This window comes from Leguminivora glycinivorella, chromosome 12, assembly GCF_023078275.1.
Source record: "Leguminivora glycinivorella isolate SPB_JAAS2020 chromosome 12, LegGlyc_1.1, whole genome shotgun sequence".
NCBI classification, from domain to species: Eukaryota; Metazoa; Arthropoda; class Insecta; order Lepidoptera; family Tortricidae; genus Leguminivora; species Leguminivora glycinivorella.
This window is the reverse complement of record NC_062982.1, coordinates 13,069,546-13,096,192: the sequence shown is the minus strand read 5'-3', so window position 1 is coordinate 13,096,192 and position 26,647 is coordinate 13,069,546. Positions and strand designations below refer to the sequence as shown.

Sequence of the window (26,647 nt, the reverse complement as noted above, 5' to 3'; positions counted from 1 at the left end):
ACGATAAATACAACGATTTTAAAATCTAATGAGGTGGAAAAGAAATTTTCTCCCCTGTTGTTGTGCAATAGGGTTAAAATATCCAAAATAGCCATAAGTATAGGTTTAGTTTTTATCTTTACTTCTGGTTCAAGAGATTTCAAAAAGACACGGAAGTTCCTTAGAGGAAGTTCACCTCCTAGCACGATAATTTGACAGGGACAGGGACAGGTACAGGGACAGGAACGGGATAGGGTTAGGGATAGGGATAGGGATAGGGAAGGGATAGGGATGGGAATAGGGATAGGGATAGGGATAGGGATAGGGATAGGGATAGGGATAGGGATAGGGGTAGGGGTAGGGGTAGGGGTAGGGGGGTAGGGGTAGGGGTAGGGGTAGGGGTAGGGGTAGGGTTAGGGATAGGGTTAGGGATAGGGATAGGGATAGGGATAGGGATAGGGATAGGGATAGGGATAGGGATAGGGATAGGGATAGGGATAGGGATAGGGATAGGGATAGGATAGGGATAGGGATAGGGATAGGGATAGGGATAGGGATAGGGATAGGGATAGGGATAGATATAGGGACAGGGATAAGTATAGGGATAGGGAGAGGGATAGGGATAGGGATAGGGATAGGGATAGGGATAGGGATAGGGATAGGGATAGGGATAGGGATAGGGATAGGGATAGGGATAGGGATAGGGATAGGGATAGGGATAGGGATAGGGATAGGGATAGGGATAGGGATAGGGATAGGGATAGGGATAGGGATAGGGATAGGGATAGGGATAGGGATAGATAAGAATAGGGATAGGGATAGGGGACGGGGACGGGGACGGGAATAGGGATAGGGGAGGGACGGGGACAAGGACGGGACGGGGACGGAGATGGGGACAAGAATAGAGATAGGGTCGGGGATAAGAATAGGGATTGGGGTCGGACTAATCGGTCGGCAATCGATATCTAGGCTGTGTAAAATGCAGGTGGCTCAGTGCGAAGGGATTAGTAAGTAGGCATCGGCGAGTATCCTGCATCCGTAATAACTATTACATTCAATGTGCTGTAAGAAGATCGTTGTTTGCTTGCCTTTTATATGTTTACGTTTGCAATAAGTATAAGCAAAATGGAAAAAATTGTAAGCGACAATGCAAGGAAGTACTTTTTACCCACCGACCATAGCGTCGAGATACTGGCTATGTGGGTTGTATGAAGTTTCCCCAGTATAAATATTTATATAGGTAAAATACAAACATATTCGTACCTACGCTGTGGTCGCTGTGTAACAATTCTACAATCATTGCAAGAATTTCTTTTAAAACAATAGTAATATGTGTAAGGTACAGTCAGCCAAAAAAGTGGTTTACCACTTTTCGATCAATAGAGAGAGATCGATCAGCAAATAGATCAGTTACAATGGCCCCCCAGTCGAGAATTGCCCCGCTTTACCTTAATCGAAGTAATCGCGGACAGATGTACCTACAAAGAAACCTACGGATCCAAATGAAAATCTTATTTTTTGTAAACGTTTCAATAAACGTTCCAAAAAAGTGGTTTACCACTTTTCGATCAATAGAGTCGAAAAGTGGTAAACCACTTTCTTGGCTGACCGTACAGCAAATAGATCAGTTACAATGGCCCCCCAGTCGAGAATTGTCCCGCTTTACCTTAATCGAAGTAATCACGGACAGATGTACCTACAAAGAAACCTACGGATCCAAATGAAAATCTTATTTTTTGTAAACGTTTCAATAAGAATACTTTTATTACGCGGGCGAAGCCGCGGGTAAAAGCTAGTTCAGTAATATTTGAGTAGGTAAGGTACGTAGATATGAACTGAACTGGAAAGTATTCAATGTATATTTCTACTAAAGTCATTGTAAGACCAAATTGAACAATTTAATAAGTAATTTGAATTGTTAACTTTAATTTATACCTTGTCGTCATTTTAATAACTTCATTTGAGGAAGGTCGTTGAACTCGTTGGATTTATCAGGACAACTCTTGCTACATTACTCTTATTATATTTCGTAGTAAATACAATTGAAAAAATGTTTTATTTCAGGCCTTCATATGACAGAATAAGGTATAATATCGGATGAGTTTTCACATGTGCTTATAGCATATAAAATTAGGGTGGTACCATAGCAACGCGCAGATTCTTGGTTGATTAACTTTAACCTGTTGGGTGGTCATACATATTCAATGGATACGCTAAACGACGACACGGTAGAGAGGAAACACGCACTTGGATCGTTTATGACGTGTGATGATAGGGAGGTCTAACCGACAATGTAATATGAGTTGAGTGAATCAACATTTCTTTGCCAGGAAAATTTCGTATACTTCGACTAAATGTGATAAGAACATTTTATTTGGATTTAGTTTAATTAAATTATACTTATTATATTAAAGACAGATGTACAAGCTACGCAATACAACATGGTTTTTCAGCAGGATTTGATATTTTATAACTTGGTCTCAAGCAGTGAACCAGTGGACAAAGCTGTCCCTCACTTTTGTATGAAAATAGTGTCTCTTCCACTGGGTCACGTATTTTTTTAAATTAAAAATGGATTGGTTGTTAATTTCTGCCTGATCTGATATGTAAAATAACGATCTTTATCCATGACGGGCAGGTCACAAAAGTAGTGTTATATAATATATTAATAAGTCTAACGACAAAGTAATGTTTGCGTAAAAGTTGAATTTCGAAAGGGAGCGGAGCCATTTGGATATTTCAGGCGTACTGTGAACGAAGTAAGTGATGAATTAATTATAGCTCAATATGGCCAAACGTTATTGTGATTTACAAAGAATTCAGAGGACTTATGCTTTACGAATTCTTAATAAATAATTTTTAAGAAAAAAAACCGTCGCCTTTGGGGTTCTGGTGAAAGCTACTTGCGAATGTTGGATTATGTAGAAATGTGTAGGTATTTTTTTAAACTGCTTTTAATGCTTTAATTATTTGATGGCAACAAAAATCAATATACGTATACCGTTAAGGTTTGAGGAGAGTTTCCTCAATTCCTCATGAATCCGATTATAAGAAATCGAAGCTTTACAAAATTTGACTTGAAAAGTCAATATGCTTAACAAATATAACTAAATAAATGTTACTGTCTGAACTTAAATGCATGCTGTTCTTATAAAAATACCAAAGTCACTATAAGTGTGCCGTTCAGATTTGAGGAGTTCGGTTCTGACCATCATCTACAGTTCCACTGCACCAAATGTCACTATTCTGGTCGTAAGTGCATGCTGTTCTTTTAAAAATACCAAAGTCACTATATGCGTGCCGTTCAGGTTTGAGGAGTTCCGTTCTGACCATCATCAGCAGTTCCACTGCACCAAATGTCACTGTTCCGTACGTAAATGCATGATGTTCCTTTAAAAACACAAAAATCGCCATATGTATTGATATGATTTCTCCAGGATCCCATCATCAGAACTGGGTTCTGAGAAAAATGGGACCAATCTGTATGCATATACATTCAAAAAAAAAAAATCAAAATCGGTCCAGTAAATACGGAGATATCAAGGAATAAATATTAAAAAAAATAAAAAATAAAAAAAATACAGACGAATAGAGAACCACCTTCTTTTGAGAGATTTGAGGCGGCGGTTAAAAAATACGGAAACGGTAATTATTCAAGGTGTTTTAAATGCATGTTTAGAACTTTCACATGAGATTTTACAAATCATTATGTAGGTTTCTTCAATTTAAAGTGGTTAGGAAATATAATTAGATTTAAATAATTTATGACTGAGAAAAAATATCTTTTCAAGTTAAACTACTTATACTTACGTGCTTGCATGTACCGTTCAATATGTTACTTATGAATATTATGATATAAAAGTAACATTTATAAGTATCTATCTGTGATGATTAAAATAGTGGAACGTCGGGAGTTGATTAGGAAATACTTTAATAATAAAGGCGAAGCACCCGAAAACGTGATTAAGTAACTTTTATTCTACATTAAATGTCAAAACCCCGCCAGAGGCCGATTTTGGTTTTTATTGCAAATAACTGTGTAAGTATTGTTTATATACTTACTGGGTCTTGAAATGTCCGATATAATAAAGTCCATTATGAGCCTTCAATTGGTTACGTTATTTTTTAAATAACGTAGAAAACTTGTCTAAAATTAGTTAAAAACAAACCGGGACTAGAAGATACCAAGATATAATTTTTTGGTAAATACTTGCAAACGATTGTTCTATACTTGTATAACGTCCTCTACTTTTTGTTGCAACTTTGTATGTAGTAGCAGGCTTTAGTTCGCTTTGGCGAACCCACAGGGCAACAACCCTTGATATCGAAAATAACACAGGCAGACAAAGATAGCCACTCGGTGGTGATGACCGACAGACCGGGCTACTAGACGACCTCGCCGTAAATACCAGCTTCCTGGACCGCCTTGCACCGGTTTAACAAAACGAGATCGCCCTTAGCTCTGCTTTAGTGAATATCTTTCTATAAAAACGCAACGGATAGCTGCAGTAGCATCAGTCTCCCAACGACCGAACAACACAGACCACAATGTTCAAGCTGGTGGTGTTGTGCGCTTTCCTCGCTGCGGCGACCGCCGATCCCTCCGGCGCGTTCTACGCCCAGCCTTTGACCTACTCGTCGACCGTCATCTCGCCAGCTGTCACCACCATCTCCAAGTCGGCCAGCAGCGTCGTTCACCCTTCACCTACCTACTACTACAGCACCCCGTCTGTCTACTCACACTTCATCAAGAAACGGGGTGCACCTTTCTACTTCCCGACTACTTATGCCGCAGGATCACCTCTGCTGGCGACATCATACTCCACTCCGATCTTACACAGCGCTCCGTTGCTGACTAGCTCGCCTCTGCTCACGACTCCGATCGCCGCGCCCTTTGGCTACCCTGCGGCGCATCTGATCAAGAAGAGGTCGGCTCCCTTTATCAGCACTACTGCGTACAGCGCTTACTCTCCTTTGACTTATTCCACACCTTTGATCTCTCATACTCCCCTGATCTCCGCAGCCCCTTACTATTCTTCTCCCATTCTTTCCCATGCCCCCCTGGCCATTCCTCACCTGATTAAGAAACGCTCTGCCCCTATCTTGACCAGCGCTTATATTGCCCCAACCTCATACAGCCACCAATCCAGAATCGATTTCCGTACTCCTTTAGTCAGCCACTACACGGCACCCCTGGCCTATCACAGCCCGTACGCCTACACTCACGTGCTCTAGATCTAACATTGAAATTCAAATAATTGCACCGAACCAAGTCCAGCCATAGAAGTACCTGTTCAATGTTTTAAAATTTACCATTGTAATTATGAGCACCAGTTCCTCAAAGTGAACTCACAGTGTATTAAAACAAAAAGGAAATAAATTTCTGAACAAACACTGATCACAATGTTTTTTATTTACCCCTTATTAGTGGCAGCAATCGTTGTCGTATATATAGGTAGGATAGTATGCGTCGTATAATTTTCCGAGCGTTGTCGACGGCAACGTAGTGCTTTGATCTATTTCTGAAACGAGCACAGGCAAACGACGTCAATTATCTAATTCCCCGCCGAGTTGGTTATGTTCGATGAGTGAAAAGATTGCCCCCTGGATTGTCTTCCCTAACTTAAAAAAATAATTTTGCTAAGGTTGGTAACTGAAATTTTAAAAACTCAATGTGTATATATGGATCTTAACGCTTTAAACGTCTCACTGTAACATGGTAAACTCCTCCGTGACTGGCTCAATATTCAATCTGTTTTAAATCAGTTATTATTTATACACACACTTTATGTAGATGTGCAGGTTTATTAACGTATTTTATTAACTAGAATATTCTATTATAGATTCATGACACAACTAAGTATTTAGTATAGGCCATTGTGAGTATAACATCCTTTCATTAAATGAAATCTCACTAGCGCCTCATCATGTTGACCTTATTTTCAATACAGTGCTTCAGCTAATAAGTCTAATGAATATGAAGGAACTAGTTATCTCCTATATTCCATACAGACCGTAGTCAAGGGTAGGCCGTGAACTAAATTCACACAAACATCGTTTCAGCCAGCGAACCGAGTTGACACTGCCCTTGATACAAATCGACTTGCCAAAGCCTTCCCACTATGGTTTGTGTCATCCAGTTTGGCATCAGAGTTGTCAAGTTGTCAATTTTAATCTTTAACAACATGACATTACGAGTCAAGCCGCGCGTCTTCATGAAGGACATGATCTGTAACACTCGAATCTATGAATCTTTGATTTCTCCTAAATAGATTACGATATATGATGTAACATCAACCTTATTCTGTCATAACGAAATGAATCGATGTGTTGGTTTTCTATGACAGTTTTATTACGTCGAATTACGATGGATGGGTATTTGGGCTACGCGTGCAGGATTCTGCTAAGACATATTTTTGTATGTGATTATTTTACTTTGGTATAAATGGTCGTCAGACACGACTGACAATGAGTAAAAGCTTAGCTGCATCCTGCATCTGACACTCTTGCACTCTTGTGGATAAAATGCCACTTTTTCATCCGTTTTCGAAAAATCAAGTGAGGCTTCGTTTGTCAAAACTTAGTGTATAGTATAGATACCATTCAGATAGAAATCATTAAAGTACTATTATGTCTTGGCTCTTGTCATATATTTATGATGCAATAAAAAAATAAAACAACCTACGTACTCTGAATTGATTTATTATAAACTTAATATAACATTAACACTTTTGTATCACCCAAGTGAAAAGACCTACATTCAATAACAAATTTTAATTCACCTCATAACTTGAAAATTATATTTAAAACATAAGTACCTATACAAATTTCTGCAACAATAACCTTTAAGAAAATCCAGCGACATTTCAGTGCCGTGTACCCTGCATTACTTCCGCCGTCCTTATCTTCAGTAGGTATACATATTATTATTTTTTTGGTACGATTGTGTCTTTTTCCTGGACTCCACCGCTTTCCAACGCCACGTTAGAAGTTTCCAGCGTATCTTGTTGAACGTTTAACAATTCTGTAGTTATTTGCTCAGTGCTTGCAGTCTCTTTTGTAGCTTCATTACTTTGTTCGCTTTGGATAACCGCCTCCTGTGCTGCTTCAATCGATATTGGGTGCTCCAGCGCCCGCGCCAGAGGAAGGTTGTGGTAGAAACTCAACGCAATGGGAGTCAATACCGTATCCGTGTTTATCACTGGCGTTATAATCGCGTCACTCACTACTTCTAAGCGTTGAGGATGAGTAGCATACACTGTCGTAGCCGGGCTGTATATTAACGGTGTCGAGATGAAGCTTGGAGAGTGTTTTATGTCTATCCGGGACTGATGCGACACGGCACTCGGTGCGGCATATATAAGCGGTGCTAGTTGACAACGAACTTGGTATATCAAACTCAGTATTGACAGAATTCGGAACATTTTTGCGCGCTCCCTTGGTAATTTCTAACGTATGTATGGATGCGCCGTTGGATGCCTTAGTTTTATAGTGAAGTAACGGTAGTTGGAGCGGAACGCCGGTTCAAGTTCTCGGCCGGTCGGACGGGTTGCGTCACGACGCAGCGGGCACTGGCCGGATTGAGATGCATTATAAAAACATCATGCATTATCTCAGATGTAAATAAAGTTACGTAACACGTACAACGTTAAGTAACTGTTTTAAGCGGGCAATTCTAAATAAAGTATGCATGGTAATGACATTGATGGGAGTGTGCCAAAAGTGACGTTTTGTTTGAAGAAACGTCACTTTTAACACTGATTGAAAATATTATATCTTATTAATCCTTAGAAATATGATTATAAAAATAATAATAGAGTAATTATGATATAACTAGCTCTTGCTCGCGGCTTCGCTCGCGCTAAATTCGAAAATTGCGGAGTGCTTCATATTTACAAACATCCACCTTCCATTTTAGAGAAGTGGGGGGTTAGAAAAAGACAAAAAGTAGCGTATGTCACTCTCCATCCCTTTAACTATCTCCAGTTAAAAAATCACGTCAATTCGTCGTTCCGTTTTGCCGTGAAAGACGGACAAACAAACAGACACACACACTTTCCCATTTATAATATTAGTATGGATATTGCAAAAGTCAACAATGCAAACTGCCACCCTGGGAGTTACAAGCATGCTTGCTAGGATACTGTACAAAAATAAACTATTAACTACAATGTTCACCGACTTAAAGTTTAGTTTAGGTACGAGTACCTGAACTATTTTTACTTAAATCGTAAAAACTATAATTTTAATGCTTTTTCTATCACAGTCACCGTGTTCAACACCGTAACGAATCTATTGTTGAAAATAAACAGATTCCTGTCACTATGATTCAGCATCCATGGTATAAGTAGGTGGATACTTAGGTGTCAGGCATCAGTCTATCTCTACTGTTGACACTTCGTAGATCGTTAGTAAAGAAACCTAGAAAAATGTGTGGTCGTCTATTGTTGCTGTTAGCGTGCTTGGGTCTCTGCCATGGCCATGCGGTGGTCCCAGTAGTGCCGGCAGCGCACTCGTACCACGGACTTGTAGCGCCTTACCCGCTGGTGCATCACGGTTACGCTGGCCACGGACTGTTGGGTCACGGAGTGGTCGCCGGACCGGTGGGACATCACCTGTGGAAACGCTCGCCGCATTACGTAGCCCCGTTGGCTCCGCTGGCCCACGTGGCTCCCGTGGCCGTCTCTCACCAGTCTCGCGTGGACGTGCACTCTTCGCCAGCTCTCGTGGCCCCCGTCCTGCCAGTGCCGCTACTCCATAAGACGGTAGTCGCCTCACCGCTGCACTACGGAGCTGGAATCCATGGCGGTCTTTATCCTCACGTCGGACATTATTAAGAAATGTGGAACTCATTGGCTTTTATTGTATAACGTTTTTGGTTACGAATAGGTAGTTCAGAATAATAAAGTGCAATAATCAGACTTTTTTTTCTTTAATTTCATCATAACTTCAGGCAATGAGAACTATCAGGTTTAATATTTATAATAAGTATGTTAGGCCATCCTAGATTGAACTCGTGCAATTATTTTATCGGCCTTTTACTGTTTTTGCTTAGAATGATTTTACCTGAACATTTTACTGCATAATTAAGAATACACTACTTTGGTATTTTTTCAAACAAAACAATACCTACTTACCCGCTTATTTTTTATGAGAAATGCATGAATGTTAATTTGATACTATCAAAAGTAATTTCTGTGGTTTTATGTTTTTCGTTTGTCGTAGTAGCCGACTGTGGGATATGGGTTCGATTGTGTCGTGGTTGATGGTCTAGCATACCGATCCCATAATATAAAAAAATCGTTTTCTTTTTTTGAGATATGTCAATAGTCAATACGTAAGTATGTATTCTTCAAAAAGAAGAACTTAAATAAGTATGTAATGGCAGTGAAAAGTTTGATTCTGGGCGGAAATAATTTGTCTCTTAAAGTGAAGTGACTTGGCCTCGAGTGAAATGTCGCGCAAAATTTACCCAAATTCGTGAACATAATAGGTACCTATATTATTTTATATGCATGGCGTGCCTACCTTTTCTTAATATCTACAAACACGTAATTTTTTTTAAACAATTTTAAGGTGTATGTAATAAATAAAAATTCTAATAGATCAAACGGTCCATTTATTTTGCAAACTTGAATTTATTCTTTATATACTTAGTACATATCACATTCGCATACTAGACAAAGCTAAGTCTGCAGCGGTATTGATAGCACAGGCTGGGCGAATGCTATTTTAAACGTCATACTTTCACAGAAGTTTAAAATGACACATACTTACTCTGTGTTATCAAAATAGCTGCAGAGTTAGCTTCGCCTGATTACATAGTTTACAGTGAGTATTTTACCAGGGATGGACGCTGTAAGCCTTAGGGACTACAGCGGAATAAGAGAGAGGGGAAACTACCGAAGAGTAAGGGGAAACAACGGAGGAGTAAGGAGAAACAAAGGAAGAGTAAGGAGAAACAACGGGCGAGGAGTAAGAAACGGCGGAGACGGGGGCAACGTACGAGCTGTATGTCACGGGAGCGACAGCAGCCACGGATCGCTTGCCCAGGTGATGGCCGGACAGAGCCTTCGCTTGGTAGTGGGCGGCGCGGGCGGCGACTACCTCAGGCGTGTCCAGGGGGACTCCGTGCACGGCATCCAGGACGACGGCGGGCGAGTGCGGGGCCTGGGACAGACCGTAGCCGTAAGCGGGAACCACAGCGGGGGCGACGGCGGGGACCACAGCAGCGCTATACGCGGCGGGGACTACAGCTGAAGAGTACACGGCGGGTACCACGGGGGAGCCGTGCGCCACGCTGCTGCTGTACTGGGACACGGAGCTCACGGCTGGCACCGCGCTGTAGGCCACGGGCGCCAACACGCCAGGCTTGGCCGCCGCCAGAGCCACAGAAGCGAACAACACCACCAGCTTGAACATTGTGGTCTGTGTTGATTTTACTTGTCCGACCGATTAGGATCGACTGATGCCTAATTCGCAACCAAGGATGCTTATATACCTACCCGTCTAACAACAAACTATTAACAATAAAATGCCACACAATCACCTTCAATTTAAATACACGTACCTACAACTAAATAATCAGTAGGCGCCCGATCGAAAGACGATTTTTTATTTGTCCCGGAAGTTTTAGCAATGTTTGACTACAATATTCTCTAAATTCAATTTCAAGGTACATTTATGAATATTTATTACTTTTTTTAGCAGTCCTTAGACGATAAAAGTAGGCAGATAATATTGACCAAACGAGCTTTGTTAAATAAATAGGTACCTACATAAGTTCGGCATTAAAAAAAGCCGCTGTAGTTGTGAAGTAGAAATATTTTTTTATTGATTTTAAAATAACATAACTAGGTATACATACTAACGATCATTTCCGGTTAGGTAAATACGGTGAGTCCGGTGACAGGTCGACACTTTCCCAAATTCGCTACTATAGTTAATTTGCTCCTTTCCCTGATTCGACACTTTAATCAATTCGCTACTTTCCCTAACTCGACACTTTCTTGAATTCGGCACATTACCTATTGGACAACCATCAATTCTGACATTTTGTAAATGTGTACAGTCCCGCTCTAAATTCTTGGGATGTAAAGTTTCTCCAAACTTCTGTTGTACGATAATTTTGTTTACTTTTGAGTTATTTCTGCTTTAGTGTCATCGAAGAAGAAATTGATCTCAAAGTAATCGCTGTGTAAAACGGTATAGGTATAGTAGCATTGCACATAATAACGTCCATTTAATGAAACAAGAGCGACGGCTAAACACTTTTCACATGTGCTGTCTACACAACATTTTAGGCATAACTTGGTAGGATAAAGTGACAAATCAAAGGGTTCTTGAAAAAGCGCAGCTGCCCAGTCTTACCTCTCTTCTCAAACACAGTCGGTTGCGGTGGCTGGGGCATGTGCACCGAATGGAACCCTCTAGAATACCTAGACGTGTCTTGCTAGGTGCAGTCGCGTATGCTAAAAGACCGATGCTACGCTTCAAAGACTGTGTTAAGCGAGAATGAGGAATGTGATTTCTCTCCAGCAACCCCACTTAGCATTTTTTTTGAATTATTATCATACAAGGATTTAGTACACAATAGGTGCTGAATTTGTACATAAGTACTTAATTTGTACGTTGTAATTTGTCCATAATTATAACCGTATTGATTTGTATACATATTATATATTTTCTTTTTCTCTTTGTTACTTCAGCTGTCACTGTATATTCTTTCATTAGTTAGAAAAAGTGTTCACTTTATATAAATGACAACTGCCGGCGAGTAGATGAGGTGAAATTGAATGTTTAGAAATTTTATATTGTTATATTTATTAGTTTATTATCATTACTTATATATTCAGATAGTTAGGTTTATATACGCTACTCGTATTCCTTTAGTTTAGGATTAAAAGCCAAATGAAGTTGGGATTGCCGGAGAGGATCCTCCCAGCAACCCCCTACTCAATTTCCACATAGGCTCCAACTTTTCCAATAAATAAAAGGCTAGAATAATAACGTTATTTTATTATGTACTAGAAATCCAAAGAAGTACTAGTTTAGTACTATGCTTAAAGTTTAGTGCTGATCATAATCTTTGTGATTTATTAGATAAAACCAGAAAATATATATATATATACCTTGTGGTAGGATTCCATTGAGAGCGTTTTTCTTTGCAAAATGATGAGTGAAAATAGAGTAGGGGGTTGCTGGGAGGATCCTCTCTAGCAACCCCAACTTCATTTGGCTTTTACTCCTAAACTTAAGGGGTACAAATTATTTCAAGTACTTAAGTACAAATTCAGCACCTATTGTGTACTAATCCTCGTGTAATAAAAAAAAACCCAAAACGAAAAGTGGGGTTGCTGTAGAGCATCACATAAAAAGGGTAACTTTTTTTCATATTGCGTTAGCACAGGTCTAGGGAATACATTACGCAAAACTGTGCGCAGAGGGCGTCACTAGCACGTAGAGTGAACAAATCCCATTTACATCTAATAAGTACCTAATTTTGTTGGGAGTAACTAGCAGCAATATTCTATTTATTAAAATTATATTTTTATGTTTATATTTAGTATGTGTATTTTTTAAAATTTATTTTTATTATTTATTTTCAAAATATAGGAAACAGTATGAATTTTTCGAAAGTTATTCTACAAAACTATTAAAAAGCAACGGTGTTTAACTGAGTCAACACTCGCCTTTTTTGACCTCTTGTACCAATAATTGCGCCTTTGTTCATAATTATAAACCGTATAGGTCATATATAAACCAATATTTGCTAAAATTTAATTTATTAACTCACCAGCCTTATACGTCATTTACACGGTTTATACGTCAATTAATATTAGAAATGAAAAAATAATAATTTGTAAACAAAGTCCGACAGTAATTTTTGCAATGACTGTACCTAAGTGTCAAAATTGATGGTTGTCCAATAGGTAATGTGCCGAATTAAAGAAAGTGTCGAGTTAGGGAAAGTAGCGAATTGTCGAATCAGGGAAAGGAGCAAATTAACTATAGTAGCGAATTTAGGAAAGTGTCGACCTGTCACCGGACTCAATACGGTAGTCCATTATTGAGCTGGGTTTAATGAATGCAATGTAAAGGTACCAACTTTTATGGATGAAAACATTGTCTTTTAAAAAATGACCCAAGTCTGATAAAATTGCATTGGGATGAAACACCGTGTTAAAAAACCGTAAAATATTATGTACAGCTATGTACAGTCGGGTTCATAAATATGTGTACATTTTTTCATTTTATTGCAACGAGCTAAGGTGAAGAAATGTATGTACACATATTTATGAACCCGACTGCACATAGTTGTACATACTGATGTGCCAACAGAAAGTTTCAAAAATTCTGAAATTTTCACATAGGAAAACTTCAGAAACTTTCCATACTTTGTATTGACAATGGGTGGAAACTTTCCATTTCATAAATATTAATTCCCTTTATTTTTAACTTCTGATTAGCAGAAACGTCTGCAATCGATGCCACTAGGCTTAGAATAAATTTAAAAGTGGAAAATGTCCCATTGACCTTGTTGGCAGAGCGCTGGAGTATCGATACAGAGGCCGTGAGTTCAAGTCTCACCCAAGGCAGACATTTTCCCTTTATTTTCGTGAAAGTTTCGTGAATTTTTCAAGACATTTAAGATTTTATTGGAATATTTTTCTGCAACTTGCACATCACTAGTTGTACATACTATTTTACGGGTTTTTGTTACAATGTACCATACATAAACATAATGAAATGACTTCAGCTGAGCAAATCAATATTGCATCATTTCCTGAATTACATTCATCCATTTTCGCAAATTGTATCTACAGGCAAACATGCAAGAAGGGCTTTAATATAGTTTTCCCCTCACTAGCTCGGAAACACGTGTTTTGTCCTTTAATACTAGCGGGTAAAAACGCATTTTATCCACTAGCGGGTAAAGTAATTTGACCTTCAATAAAGTCAAATTAACTGCTTTAAAATTGATAAAAGTAGGTGAATCTAGTAATAAAGATGATTTACCACCTGTGGAACTACTCTGAAACAGTGGTAAACGCATTTTTAACCGCCGCCTCAAATCTCTCAAGAAAGGTGGTTTTCAAGTCGTCTGTATGTTTTTTTTATTTTTTTTAATGTTTGTTCCACGATATCTCCGTCGTTACTGGACCGATTTTGAATTTTTTTTTTGATTGAATGTATATGCATACATATTGGTCCCATTTTTCTCAGAACCCAGTTCTGATGATGGGATCCTGGAAAAATCGAGGGAACTCCTCAAATGTTTTTAATGGAACAGCATGCATTTACGTACGGAACAGTGACATTTGGTGCAGTGAAACTGCTGATGATTGTCAGAACGGAACTCCTCAAATCTGAACGGCATGCTTATAGTGACTTTGGTATTTTTATAAGAACAGCATGCACTTACGTCCAGAACAGTGACATTTGGTGCAGTGGAACTGCTGATGATGGCCAGAACCGAACTCCTCAAATCTGAACGGCACGCTTATAGTGACTTTGGTATTTTTATAAGAACAGCATGCACTTACGTCCAGAACAGTGACATTTGGTGCAGTGGAACTGCTGATAATGGCCAGAACCGAACTACTCAAATCTGAACGGCACGCTTATAGTGACTTTGGTATTTTTATAAGAACAGCATGCACTTACATCCAGAACAGTGACATTTGGTGCAGTGGAACTGCTGATGATGGTCAGAACCGAACTCCTCAAATCTGAACGGCACGCTTATAGTGACTTTGGTATTTTTATAAGAACAGCATGCACTTACGTCCAGAACAGTGACATTTGGTGCAGTGGAACTGCTGATAATGGCCAGAACCGAACTACTCAAATCTGAACGGCACGCTTATAGTGACTTTGGTATTTTTATAAAAACAGCATGCACTTACATCCAGAACAGTGACATTTGGTGCAGTGGAACTGCTGATGATGGTCAGAACCGAACTTCTCAAATCTGAACGGCACACTTATAGGGATTATGGTATTTTTATAAGAACAGCATGCATTTAAGTTCAGAACAGAGACATTTGTTTGTTATGAGATTTGTTATGTTTGTTAAGCATATTGAGTTTTCGAGTCAAATTTTGTCAAGCTTCGATATCGTCTTATAATCGGATTCATGAGGAATTGAGGAAACTCCTCAAATCTTAACGGTATACGTTATTCATTCATTTGTGTTGCCATCAAATAATTAAAGCATTAAAGGCAGTTTAAAAAAAATACCTACACATTTCTACATAATCCAACATTCGCAAGTAGCTTTCACCAGAACCCTAAAGGCGGCGGTTTTTTTTTTCTTAAAAATTATTTGCGTTGTAGTTTCCTCGCTATAGTGAGGGGAAAAGTTTTGTGTTACACTCGGGTGCAAATGTATTTTACTTCTCGTGTGTTAAAAAATTTCAATTCCACACTCGGCGTTAAATACAACTTTTCCCCCTTGTATAACAAATAACTATTTTTACAATATATTTATTCCCAAAGTTCACGTTGTAAGATTCATAGAGAACTATTAGAATTTACAGCACACGTGCGGGATTTAACCTGCATACTTAGTACTTTTCTGCACATTTAACATCGCTAGTAAATATTGTTTATTGTTCCTCGCATAATGTATTGTAAAGCGTTTTATGATAAACGTGTCGGTATATAATACAAGTAGTACAAGGTCCCAAGATTTTTAACAAACTTCCCAAAGACATTACCTGTATAGAATCTTCGAACCAATTCACACGAGCGTTAAAAAAATGGCTTATCGCCCACGCCTTTTATGACATGAATGAATTCTACATCTTTTAAATTATTTAATTAACTATCTAATTAACAGTCACAAAACATTGTATCCATTCTATTCTAATATTATATAATGCTCAATGGTCCTTAATGTAATTTAAAAATGTATTACCATATTTCGACATATCAAATTACGAATACTAATATAATAATTTTAATTTTAATATACCATATAATAATTATGTACCTAAATCAATTGTGACGTGTAATATGTAACAATATTATAAATAAATGAGTATGAGTATGATTATGAGTATTCTTTCCAACTCGTGACTTCCAACACTCGTATCGTACTTGTATCTTACGTTGGTTTGATGACAATTGTAAGAATTAGGAGCTAACAGCTAAGTAATTTGCTTAGATATTGTAGTTGTACATTCACTCAAGAAGTTGTAATTAATTTATAACTTAATACTTATATCTACCAAAAGCCTATTTTATCAATCTGATACAAATAACATAATAGTTTTTGTGATTGTAAAACTGAAAACGAAATTGTTGGCGAACAAACTGGTTGAACTTGACTTTTCTACCAACGATGCACTGAAGTGTGCGCGACGTATAAATACATACGCGTGGTGAAAGAAAGCATCAGTTAATCTGAGTCGTTTGTCGTTCGCACCTGAACTAACACAGACCACGATGAACTCGCTGGTGGTGTTGTTTACCGTGATGGCGCTGGCCGCCGCCAGCCCCTCGGGCCTGCTGGCGCCCGCGCCGCTGCCGCTGGCGTACTCCGCGCCGCTGCTGGCCGCCGCGCCCGCCGCCGTCTCCAGTCAGTCCCGCCTCGACATCAAGTCCTCGCCGGCCGTCGTCAGCACTTCATACGCCGCTGCTCCCGTGGCCTACGCCGCACCGGCTCCCATTGCTCCCGTGGCTTACTCCGCACCTGTGGCTGCCGCTGCTATCGCGCCCGCTGCCGTCTCACACCAGTCCCGCATTGACATCAAGTCATCCCCGGCTGTCGTCAGCACTTCTTACGCTGCTTCTCCCATTGCCGCTGCGGCTCCCGTCGCGTACAGCGCCCCTATTGCTTACTCTGCGCCGGTGGCCGCTGCGGCCATCGCTCCCGCCGCAGTCTCCCACCAGTCCCGTGTCGATATCAAGTCATGCCCGGCTATCGTTAGCACTTCCTACGCCGCCGCTCCCGTCGCCTACGCTGCTGCTGCCCCCATCGCCTACAGCACCCCGCTGATCAAGACCGCGGCCGTCGCCACTCCCGTCGTCGCTACTGCTGGCTACGCGGCGCCCATCGCCACTGCCGCCCTGCCCCTGGACACTCCCGAGGTGATCGCCGCCCGTGCCGCGCACTTCGAGGCCTATGCGCTCGCCGGCTCGCACCTGATCAAGAAGCGCTCGGCGCCGCTGTACGCCGCCCCGGTCGTGTCCACCTACTCCGCGCCGCTCGCCTACTCCGCGCCCATCGCTCCCGTGACGTCGTACGCCTCCTACACCCCCCTCACCTACTCCTCGCCCCTCATCACCAAGGCCTACAGCGTGCACCCCTGGTGAGCGCCATCACGGTAACGAGGATTTACTCGCCTCGGTTCAGCGACATCGAACGACAATCATTAACTTGTAAATAAAAGGAAACAAATGATAATCCAGATGTTTTAATTTTAGTTCCTTTGTATTAAAACCTATTTTTTAACAGATTTACTTAAAATCTGGTGTAAATATAGTATTAAGACGCACCAGGAGGGGTCAACTCTCCATACAAACGCTCTTGACTATTTCCTCCTTGGTTTTTGAAGATAGAGCAATATTTTTTTCAGCATCGATTATTATTATTTATATCTGATTTTTTTTATATATTCTTATCGTTAAAGACGCTAGAGCCCGTCAAAAATTTGCAAAAAACGGCCTTAATGATAATGGCGCAAATAAGGTGTGGTATTCAAAATTGGTAACAATAAGCCAAAAAAACTAAACAGTATAACACACATCATTTTCACTGTTATTCAGATTCTCAAATTTCGTTACGATTTATTCAGTTTTGAAAGAAGAAACAGTCGAGAGTGGAGCCTCGCTTTTGAAGCATTTTTCACAATATCTTTTAACTGAGTTGTTCTTGACGGACAATTTTTTTTTCGATAAATCTTGTTAATAACACTAGTAGGTATATTTAACTAAAATGTCCAAATTGAAAGAGGGGGCTCCTTTCCTTTTCAGTTTTTGCGCTCCTGGTTGCGTCTTAATCCCGAGAAGAGCACAGCGAGGGGTTTGTGGTCAAACCAGATACGTGGAGAGAGAGTGAATAACAACTCAGCAGTTAAAATGATCATGGTGTATATCTACATTTAGTAGGGGGAGCAAATCAAATTTTATGTAAGTCCTGTTTAAGGCTTCTCTCAGCGAAAAGAAAAACTGTAGACTCTGACGTTATGAATCTGGTCTGTGGGCATTGATTGAATGACTTTATGAGTAGATTGCATGTAGGTTTAACATGGATTTCCACTACTAAATATGTCCAAATATTCCACAATACAGGGTATCTTCTTTTCTCTTTTCTCCTTTCATTTGCTACTAGGTCAAGTTTCATGTCGTTTTCGTATAAATTGGGGATGCCAAAACATCTTACGATATGGACCGTATTATAATCATATTAATTTTATATTTATTTTATATATTTTTTTCGTCTTTAAGTACATTGAGCCCAAGTTGAATCGCGATATATCCAAAAATAGTTTGAGTCTCCAAAACAAGTCATGACTTTTTTTCCCTTTCATGCTGTGAAATGGGGGTGAAAAGTGAGTATTTTGTTTTGAATAAATCGATAAGTAACAAAATAGATTTAGTTGCAATTTGGTACAAGTAGGTAATTATTAAATAACCATTTGAGGTAAAAATGTATGGAGCATTTTAATTACAGCTCAACTGATTTAAACGAATCTGGGTGGCTAGCCGAATGGCACAATCGCTCACGAAACGCTCACGAAACGAAGCGCTAGTAGATATCTATCTCTATCGCGCTTGCGTATTGGCGCGACAGAGCCAGCGGCGTATCGCTTTCGTTTGGCGTCGGAGAAATGCCATTCGGCTACGGGGCCTGGTGCGCTGAGTGAGGATGATATGTAAATATAAGTAAAGGAATTTCATAGTACATTACATACCTAAGCCTGGCTATGCACCCGTCATTTGTTTCTAAACGTCAAATTCTGACACAACGCCACATAATAAATAATAATACTTACTACAACGCCACCATCAGGGAAAATACATGCAAAACGGTTTACATAGACGGTGGCGCCTCCTATGAATTTCTACTCTATTTTTGCCAGCCTGTAATGCAGTAAATGTCACCGGTTAAAACGTTACCTCAAACAGATAAAAAAAAAAGATTAAGCGCTAAAATTCAAAAAAATATATCGGATTATTAAGTAATAGTACATTACATCAGAGGCCGGGAAAATGAGGATTTCCGGCCAAGTGGGTATATATGGGCCGGATAGGGATACGAGGCCGGGAATCCGTTTTCACGCCGAGGCATGTATAGTGCTTTTCTCAAACATACAATGAAATAAAAAAAAATGCTCTAAAGGACAATATTTTATAAAAAAAAGTTACTTTGCAGGCCTAAGCCTAAAAAATAATATGAAATCCCTTTACAGTCCTCTCGAGTTGTTGCGCCCAAAAAGCGATACTTCCCAGCCCATTTTAAGGAACGTAAAGACAATATTTCATTGCATGTTTGAGAAAATACATTTTAAAAAGAGCTTCTTCAAATTTCAAAATAAGTTCGGAAAAAAGTGACGTGGATGTGGATTTAAAGTGTAGATAGGCCTCCGGATATGCGAGTGGAGGCAGAAATACCTAGACATGAGAAACTTACTGCGCGAGACAAACTATTTTTGGATATATCGCGACTCAACTTAAAGACGAAAAAAATATATAAAATATATATATAATTAATATGATTATAATATGGTCCATATCGTAAGATGTTTTGGCATACCCCAATTTATACGAAAACGACATCAAACTTGACCTAGTAGCAAATAAAAGGAGAAAAGAGAAAAGAAGATATCCTGTATTGTGGAATATTTGGACATAGTAGTGGAAATCCATGTTAAACCAACATGCAATCTACTCACAAAGTCATTCAATCAATGCCCACAGACCAGATTCCATATAAAATAAATATTTGTGTCTTGGGCTTTATAACGTCAGTCTACAGTTTTTCTTTTCGCTGAGAGAACCTTGAACAGGAATTTACATAAAATTTGATTTGCTCCCCCAGTAGGGGTAGTGAATAACAACTCAGCAGTTAAAATGATCATGGTGGTAGATATTTAGTAAAATATCTACCACCATGATCATTTTAACTGCTGAGTTGTTATTCACTCTCTCTCCACGTATCTGGTTTGACCACAAACCCCTCGCTGTGCTCTTCTCGGGATTAAGACGCAACCAGGAGCGACGCATGAAATGGAAAGGAGCCCCCCCCTTTCAATTTGGAAATTTTAGTTAAATATACCTACTAGTGTTATTAACAAGATTTATCGAAAAAAAATTGTCCGTCAAGAACAACTCAGTTAAAAGATATTGTAAAAAATGCTTCAAAAGCGAGGCTCCACTCTCGACTGTTTCCTCCTTCAAAACTGAATAAATCGTAACGTAATTTGAGAATCTGAATAACAGTGAAATGATCTGTGTTATACTGTTTAGTTTTTTTGGCTTATTGTTACCAATTTTGAATACCACACCTTATTTGCGCCATTATCATTAAGGCCGTTTTTTGCAAATTTTTGACGGGCTCTAGCGTCTTTAACGATAAGAATATATAAAAAAAATCAGATATAAATAATAATAATCGATGCTGAAAAAAATATTGCTCTATCTTCAAAAACCAAGGAGGAAATAGTCAAGAGCGTTTGTATGGAGAGTTGACCCCTCCTGGTGCGTCTTAATACTATATTTACACCAGATTTTAAGTAAATCTGTTAAAAAATAGGTTTTAATACAAAGGAACTAAAATTAAAACATCTGGATTATCATTTGTTTCCTTTTATTTACAAGTTAATGATTGTCGTTCGATGTCGCTGAACCGAGGCGAGTAAATCCTCGTTACCGTGATGGCGCTCACCAGGGGTGCACGCTGTAGGCCTTGGTGATGAGGGGCGAGGAGTAGGTGAGGGGGGTGTAGGAGGCGTACGACGTCACGGGAGCGATGGGCGCGGAGTAGGCGAGCGGCGCGGAGTAGGTGGACACGACCGGGGCGGCGTACAGCGGCGCCGAGCGCTTCTTGATCAGGTGCGAGCCGGCGAGCGCATAGGCCTCGAAGTGCGCGGCACGGGCGGCGATCACCTCGGGAGTGTCCAGGGGCAGGGCGGCAGTGGCGATGGGCGCCGCGTAGCCAGCAGTAGCGACGACGGGAGTGGCGACGGCCGCGGTCTTGATCAGCGGGGCGCTGTAGGCGATGGGGGCAGCAGCAGCGTAGGCGACGGGAGCGGCGGCGTAGGAAGTGCTAACGATAGCCGGGGATGACTTGATATCGACACGGGACTGGTGGGAGACTGCGGCGGGAGCGATGGCCGCAGCGGCCACCGGCGCAGAGTAAGCAATAGGGGCGCTGTACGCGACGGGAGCCGCAGCGGCAATGGGAGCAGCAGCGTAAGAAGTGCTGACGACAGCCGGGGATGACTTGATGTCAATGCGGGACTGGTGTGAGACGGCAGCGGGCGCGATAGCAGCGGCAGCCACAGGTGCGGAGTAAGCCACGGGAGCAATGGGAGCCGGTGCGGCGTAGGCCACGGGAGCAGCGGCGTATGAAGTGCTGACGACGGCCGGCGAGGACTTGATGTCGAGGCGGGACTGACTGGAGACGGCGGCGGGCGCGGCGGCCAGCAGCGGCGCGGAGTACGCCAGCGGCAGCGGCGCGGGCGCCAGCAGGCCCGAGGGGCTGGCGGCGGCCAGCGCCATCACGGTAAACAACACCACCAGCGAGTTCATCGTGGTCTGTGTTAGTTCAGGTGCGAACGACAAACGACTCAGATTAACTGATACTTTCTTTCACCACGCGTATGTATTTATACGTCGCGCACACTTCAGTGCATCATTGGTAGAAAAGTCAAGTTCAACCAGTTTGCTTCGGTTAGTCATCTCGATACCATTTACCATTTTATTAAGTATTTGCGTGGTCGCACTCTGTCCAATCAATTAGTTACAACAGTTAGTATATTTTTCTTAAAGCAATAATACTATAACGATATTTATGTACTATCTATTAGTTACCTACATATAATGTAATGTTTGTCTTGTACAGGAAAAGTCTTGAAAATTATCTAGGAGGTTTTTATAATAATTATGCCCGTGAACTGAATAAAATTTCATTCAATACTTAGTATTTATAATAATTTAATTAAATACAACTTATGTCTTTGCATTCATATTTATTTTTTACTAAATAATACGCGTAGCACAAACATGAATATGATTATGTTCGTACATTAAGTACGTAGTACGTAATTTAAAATTGGCATAGGTATTTATTTTTAGAACGAGCATGGTGTATTCTTCCATACGAATAGGTAATATTTTCCAACCGCCGGGTTCTATCAAGGAAACCCATAAATAGCGCAAAGCCGATAACGTAAATAAGAGCGAGCAGTTTAAAAAACTCGAATGTCGTGTAAGCTGCCGGGGAAGTAATTCGAAGCGCCAGTGGTACGATTCTGCAGTATTTTTGACAAGCAAAGACATGCATGACCATTTCGATTTAATTTTCTAGTTCCAATGGCTACATTGGTCTCCATTATACGAGCCTCATTCATTATGCTTTGTTTCCATTACCCAGTGTAATCGTCCTAGGACTAGGATTTCATATAATCTAATATATCTAATAAATCTGGGCGTCAAATCATAAAAAAAAGCCCTTTATTCATTTGTTTAACTAATACATTACACGTGTTTCTATTTACAGTTAGTTTTATTATGAATCCCTATGGTGGGTAAAGGCCTCCTCCATTGATAGCCATTTTTCTCTATCCTGCGCGTCAAATCATAAGACTCAATAATGTTAAACCAAGTCGAATGAATCCACTGCAAGCTGTCATTAAGGATTTTTTGCGGCCAGTTTATTACGGCGAAATTGTAAGGTATAAGCGGAGCGGCCTTGAGTACACTTTCGTACTGCGCCAGTTGGACGTAGGCTGGTTTCGGTATGGAGTTGTTAATACCAACACTAATATTCTAAAAGTAAGTGGAGTTTAAATTAATAGCACATTACAATACAAGTGCGTAAAAAAGGAATTTCGAAACGACGGGCGATAAAGTAAATCAACACGAGTTACGAATTTCCTTTTCGCATGTGTATCATACAACGTTTTTCAGAATGATTGAATAGATGGCCCTCCGAAGTTTCGACCTGACAAGAAATGATCCACTTCTCGCACTAGTGCGTAAAAGAAGCACCATCTGTACTGAAAAAGTATATGTTTCCAAAGTAATTCACTACTTTCAAGATTTACTTATACTCGAATGTTATTAAGGGACCTACTAACTATTCTGTTCGCCGGGCGATAGCTGAGCTCGGCTGTTAATGTATGATTTTAACTGACATGGTATCATCCGGCGAAATCGGCGAAAAATTGTCAGTCGCCTTGCAAAACTGTTCTGAAAATTTTTGAGTTTCATACATATATGTTTGGATTAAAACGTGTTGTTGAAAATTTTTATTAGACAAATATAATAAAATATTTTGCTTTAATAAGTCCTATACTCAGTTGACATACTCTTGCAATGCAATGACCACTCTCGTCAGCATCATTCATCATTCTCTTGCCCTCTTCCCATTATTTGGGCTCGGCGCAGCAGATCTTCCTCCTCCATTCCTCTCTATCAGCCGTCATTTCCATACTAATACCTTTCACTCTCATATCATTGTTCATACATTCCAACCATCTTTTCTTAGGACTTCCACTACCGTTGTCGCCATCCACCATCATATTTACCACTCTATATGAAATAAATGTATAACACCAACATACTGACAACCTGCAGTGGCATGCGGAATCCAGCCACCATATACGGAAAGTTTATCTACGAGTACGCCAGTTCTCGCGTCCGATATTCTTTTATTTCACATTTACTCGCTGGATTTCGATATACTGACACGAATTATCGACATACCAACTAGTACTTTAAATTCTACGTCAAGACGGCTTTATTAAGCTTTGTAGGTAGTGAAGATAATTTACTATAGTCATACTAGTTATGAAAAAAAAGCTGCACTTTTAGATGGAAGCAAGCCGCTTTGCATGGTGATAGTAGACGTCTTAGTAAACGATTTTTTCCGAGGATATCGAAATTTCATCCCTTAGGAAGCCGAGCGTAGCGAGGTGTTTTATGAAATAGAAAAAAATTCTATCTTTTTATTGTATCGTCCGATTTTGACAAAACGTATCTCAAATGAAAGGTATTGCTTTATGTAATTTAAAAAAAAATTGAAGAAAAAAAACTATTATAAAAAAAGTAAGAAAAAAAATAAAAAAAGTAAATTTACGTCTCGCACTGAATAACTTCAAAGAATGACAGACGAAATGTACAATGTCGATATATGAGTTTTTTTAAATCAAAGACAGATAAATTCATAGTTGAAAACTAAAGACCGCATCGAAATCGGATTAGCATTTTTTAAGATACAAGTTGCCAAAGTTGGGAAAATTTGCTTTATATGGCCACTTTGAAATTCCTTTGCCAGAAAGTCAGAAATAATATATTTTTCTTACACAGAAAAGTACATAGTGACAGTAGAACTCAAAATAAAATAAAAAATTCCGAGGATATCATAATTTCATCCCTTAGGACGACGAGCGTAGCGAGGTCTGTTACGAAAACCGAAAAAAAAATAAAATTTTTTTGTACGTCGTCCGATTTTGACAAAACATATTTCAATTGAAAGGTATTGCTTTATATAACTTAAAAAAAAAATATTGAAAAAAATTGGGGAAAAAATGTAAGATTAAAAAAAAAAACTTAAATTTTCGTATCACACTGAATAACTGCAAAAAACGGTAGACACGATGTATAATATCGAGTAGTTTTTAAGATACGAGTTGTCAAAGTTGGCTTAGTTTCTTTATATGGTCGCTTATAAATTCCTTAGCTAGAAAGTCAGAAACATTATATTTTTCTTACAGTTATAAGTATGCATTAGTAATAGACATCATATTAAAAGATTATATCCAAGGATATAAAAATTTCATCCCTTAGAAACCCTTAGAAAGACGATCCAATAAAAAAAACTGTTTTTTTTTTGTTTTTCGTAACAGACCTCGCTACGCTCAGCTTTCTAAGAGACGAAATTTTTATATCCTCGTAAAAAATTGTTTATTATGATGTCTATTACCAATGCATACTTCTAACTGTAAGAAAAATATAATGTTTCTGACTTTCTAGCTAAGGAATTTATAAGCGACCATTATAAACAAACTAGGTCAACTTTGACAACTCGTATCTTAAAAACTACTGATCCGATTTCGATTCGGTTTTTAGTTTATAATCATGAATCTATACATCGTGTCTACCATTTTTTGCAGTTATTCAGTGTGATACGAAAATTTAAGTTTTCTTTTTAATCTTACATTTTTTCCCCAATTTTTTTTTATATTTTTTTTTAAGTTACATAAATCAATACCTTTCAATTGAAATATGTTTTGTCAAAATCGGACGACGTACAAAAAAATAGATTTTTTTTTCGGTTTTCGTAACAGACCTCGCTACGCTCGTCGTCCTAAGGGATGAAATTATGATATCCTCGGAATTTTTTATTTTATTTTGAGTTCTACTGTCACTATGTACTTTTCTGTGTAAGAAAAATATATTATTTCTGACTTTCTGGCAAAGGAATTTCAAAGTGGCCATATAAAGCAAATTTTCCCAACTTTGGCAACTTCCGATTTCGATGCGGTCTTTAGTTTTCAACTATGAATTTATCTGTCTTTGATTAAAAAAAAACTTATATATCGACATTGTACATTTTGTCTGTCATTCTTTGAAGTTATTCAGTGCGAGACGTAAATTTACTTTTTTTAATTTTTTTCTTACTTTTTTTATAATAATTTTTGTTTCAATTTTTTTTTAAATTACATAAAGCAATACCTTTCATTTGAGATACGTTTTGTCAAAATCGGACGATACAATAAAAAGATAGAATTTTTTTCATTTTCATAAAACACCTCGCTACGCTCGGTTTCCTAAGGGATGAAATTTCGATATCCTCGGAAAAAATCGTTTACTATGATGTCTACTATCACCATGCAAAGCGGCTTGCTTCCATCCAAAAGTGCAGCTTTTGGCCAAAAATTCTCCATAACAAGTATGACTACTACAGCGTATAATTAAATTACCTAACTAGAGACTGATCTTACTACTTTAAAGTTCTAGCCTTATTCAGATTTGTTCTTTTTTGTTATTTAATTACTAAGTTGAAATGAATTTTAGGTTACTAGATGAAATGATCGGTGATTTTTAGAGTTTCTACGCGTTCATTTTAGTGCCAGTGCCAGGACCTCAAAAAAGATCTGTTCTGTTAGGAACTGGAGTTAGTTAATTTATATTTTTGAGAAGAAATGTTTTCTTAGACGTAATAAACCATACTAAGCTGGTGGAAATGGAGTTCTGTGGCTGATATGTGCCTAAATCTAATGAATACGTTTATTTTTTATTTAGTGTAAGTTTGTTCGTTTGCGTACTTAAAAGTATCTACCTAATTGTATTTAAATAAATTTTTCACTTTTTTCAGCCATATTGATAACGAATAGGTATTTTGGATAACCTCAAATAACACTCTGAGATAAAAACCAAAAAGTTGAATTTATTAACAACAATACAGCTTTCCTGAAAAACAGACTTCTTT

General features: G+C 39.1%; 4 protein-coding genes across 4 annotated transcripts; 3 read left to right on the top strand and 1 right to left on the bottom strand.

Annotated features, from left to right (window-relative positions):
* Positions 1 to 4,508: 4,508 nt before the first annotated feature.
* On the top strand, positions 4,509 to 5,377 carry LOC125231809. The gene has a single exon (XM_048137387.1). It carries the CDS (start codon positions 4,528 to 4,530, stop codon positions 5,212 to 5,214), a length of 687 nt encoding a protein of 228 aa, XP_047993344.1. The 5' UTR covers positions 4,509 to 4,527; the 3' UTR covers positions 5,215 to 5,377.
* Positions 5,378 to 8,367: 2,990 nt separating this feature from the next.
* Positions 8,368 to 8,900, top strand: LOC125231812. Its single transcript, XM_048137389.1, has one exon. The coding sequence runs from the start codon at positions 8,409 to 8,411 to the stop codon at positions 8,814 to 8,816; it is 408 nt and encodes a 135-aa protein (XP_047993346.1). The 5' UTR covers positions 8,368 to 8,408; the 3' UTR covers positions 8,817 to 8,900.
* Positions 8,901 to 9,581: 681 nt separating this feature from the next.
* Positions 9,582 to 21,770, bottom strand: LOC125231997 (signaling mucin HKR1-like). The gene is made up of 3 exons (XM_048137605.1): positions 20,876 to 21,770; positions 11,116 to 11,172; positions 9,582 to 10,435 (listed from the first exon to the last, which is right to left on the bottom strand). Exons 1-3 carry the CDS (start codon positions 21,739 to 21,741, stop codon positions 9,820 to 9,822), a joined length of 1,539 nt encoding a protein of 512 aa, XP_047993562.1. The 5' UTR covers positions 21,742 to 21,770; the 3' UTR covers positions 9,582 to 9,819.
* Positions 16,403 to 17,392, top strand: LOC125231808 (cuticle protein 16.5-like). Its single transcript, XM_048137386.1, has one exon. The coding sequence runs from the start codon at positions 16,432 to 16,434 to the stop codon at positions 17,299 to 17,301; it is 870 nt and encodes a 289-aa protein (XP_047993343.1). The 5' UTR covers positions 16,403 to 16,431; the 3' UTR covers positions 17,302 to 17,392.
* Positions 21,771 to 26,647: the final 4,877 nt, after the last annotated feature.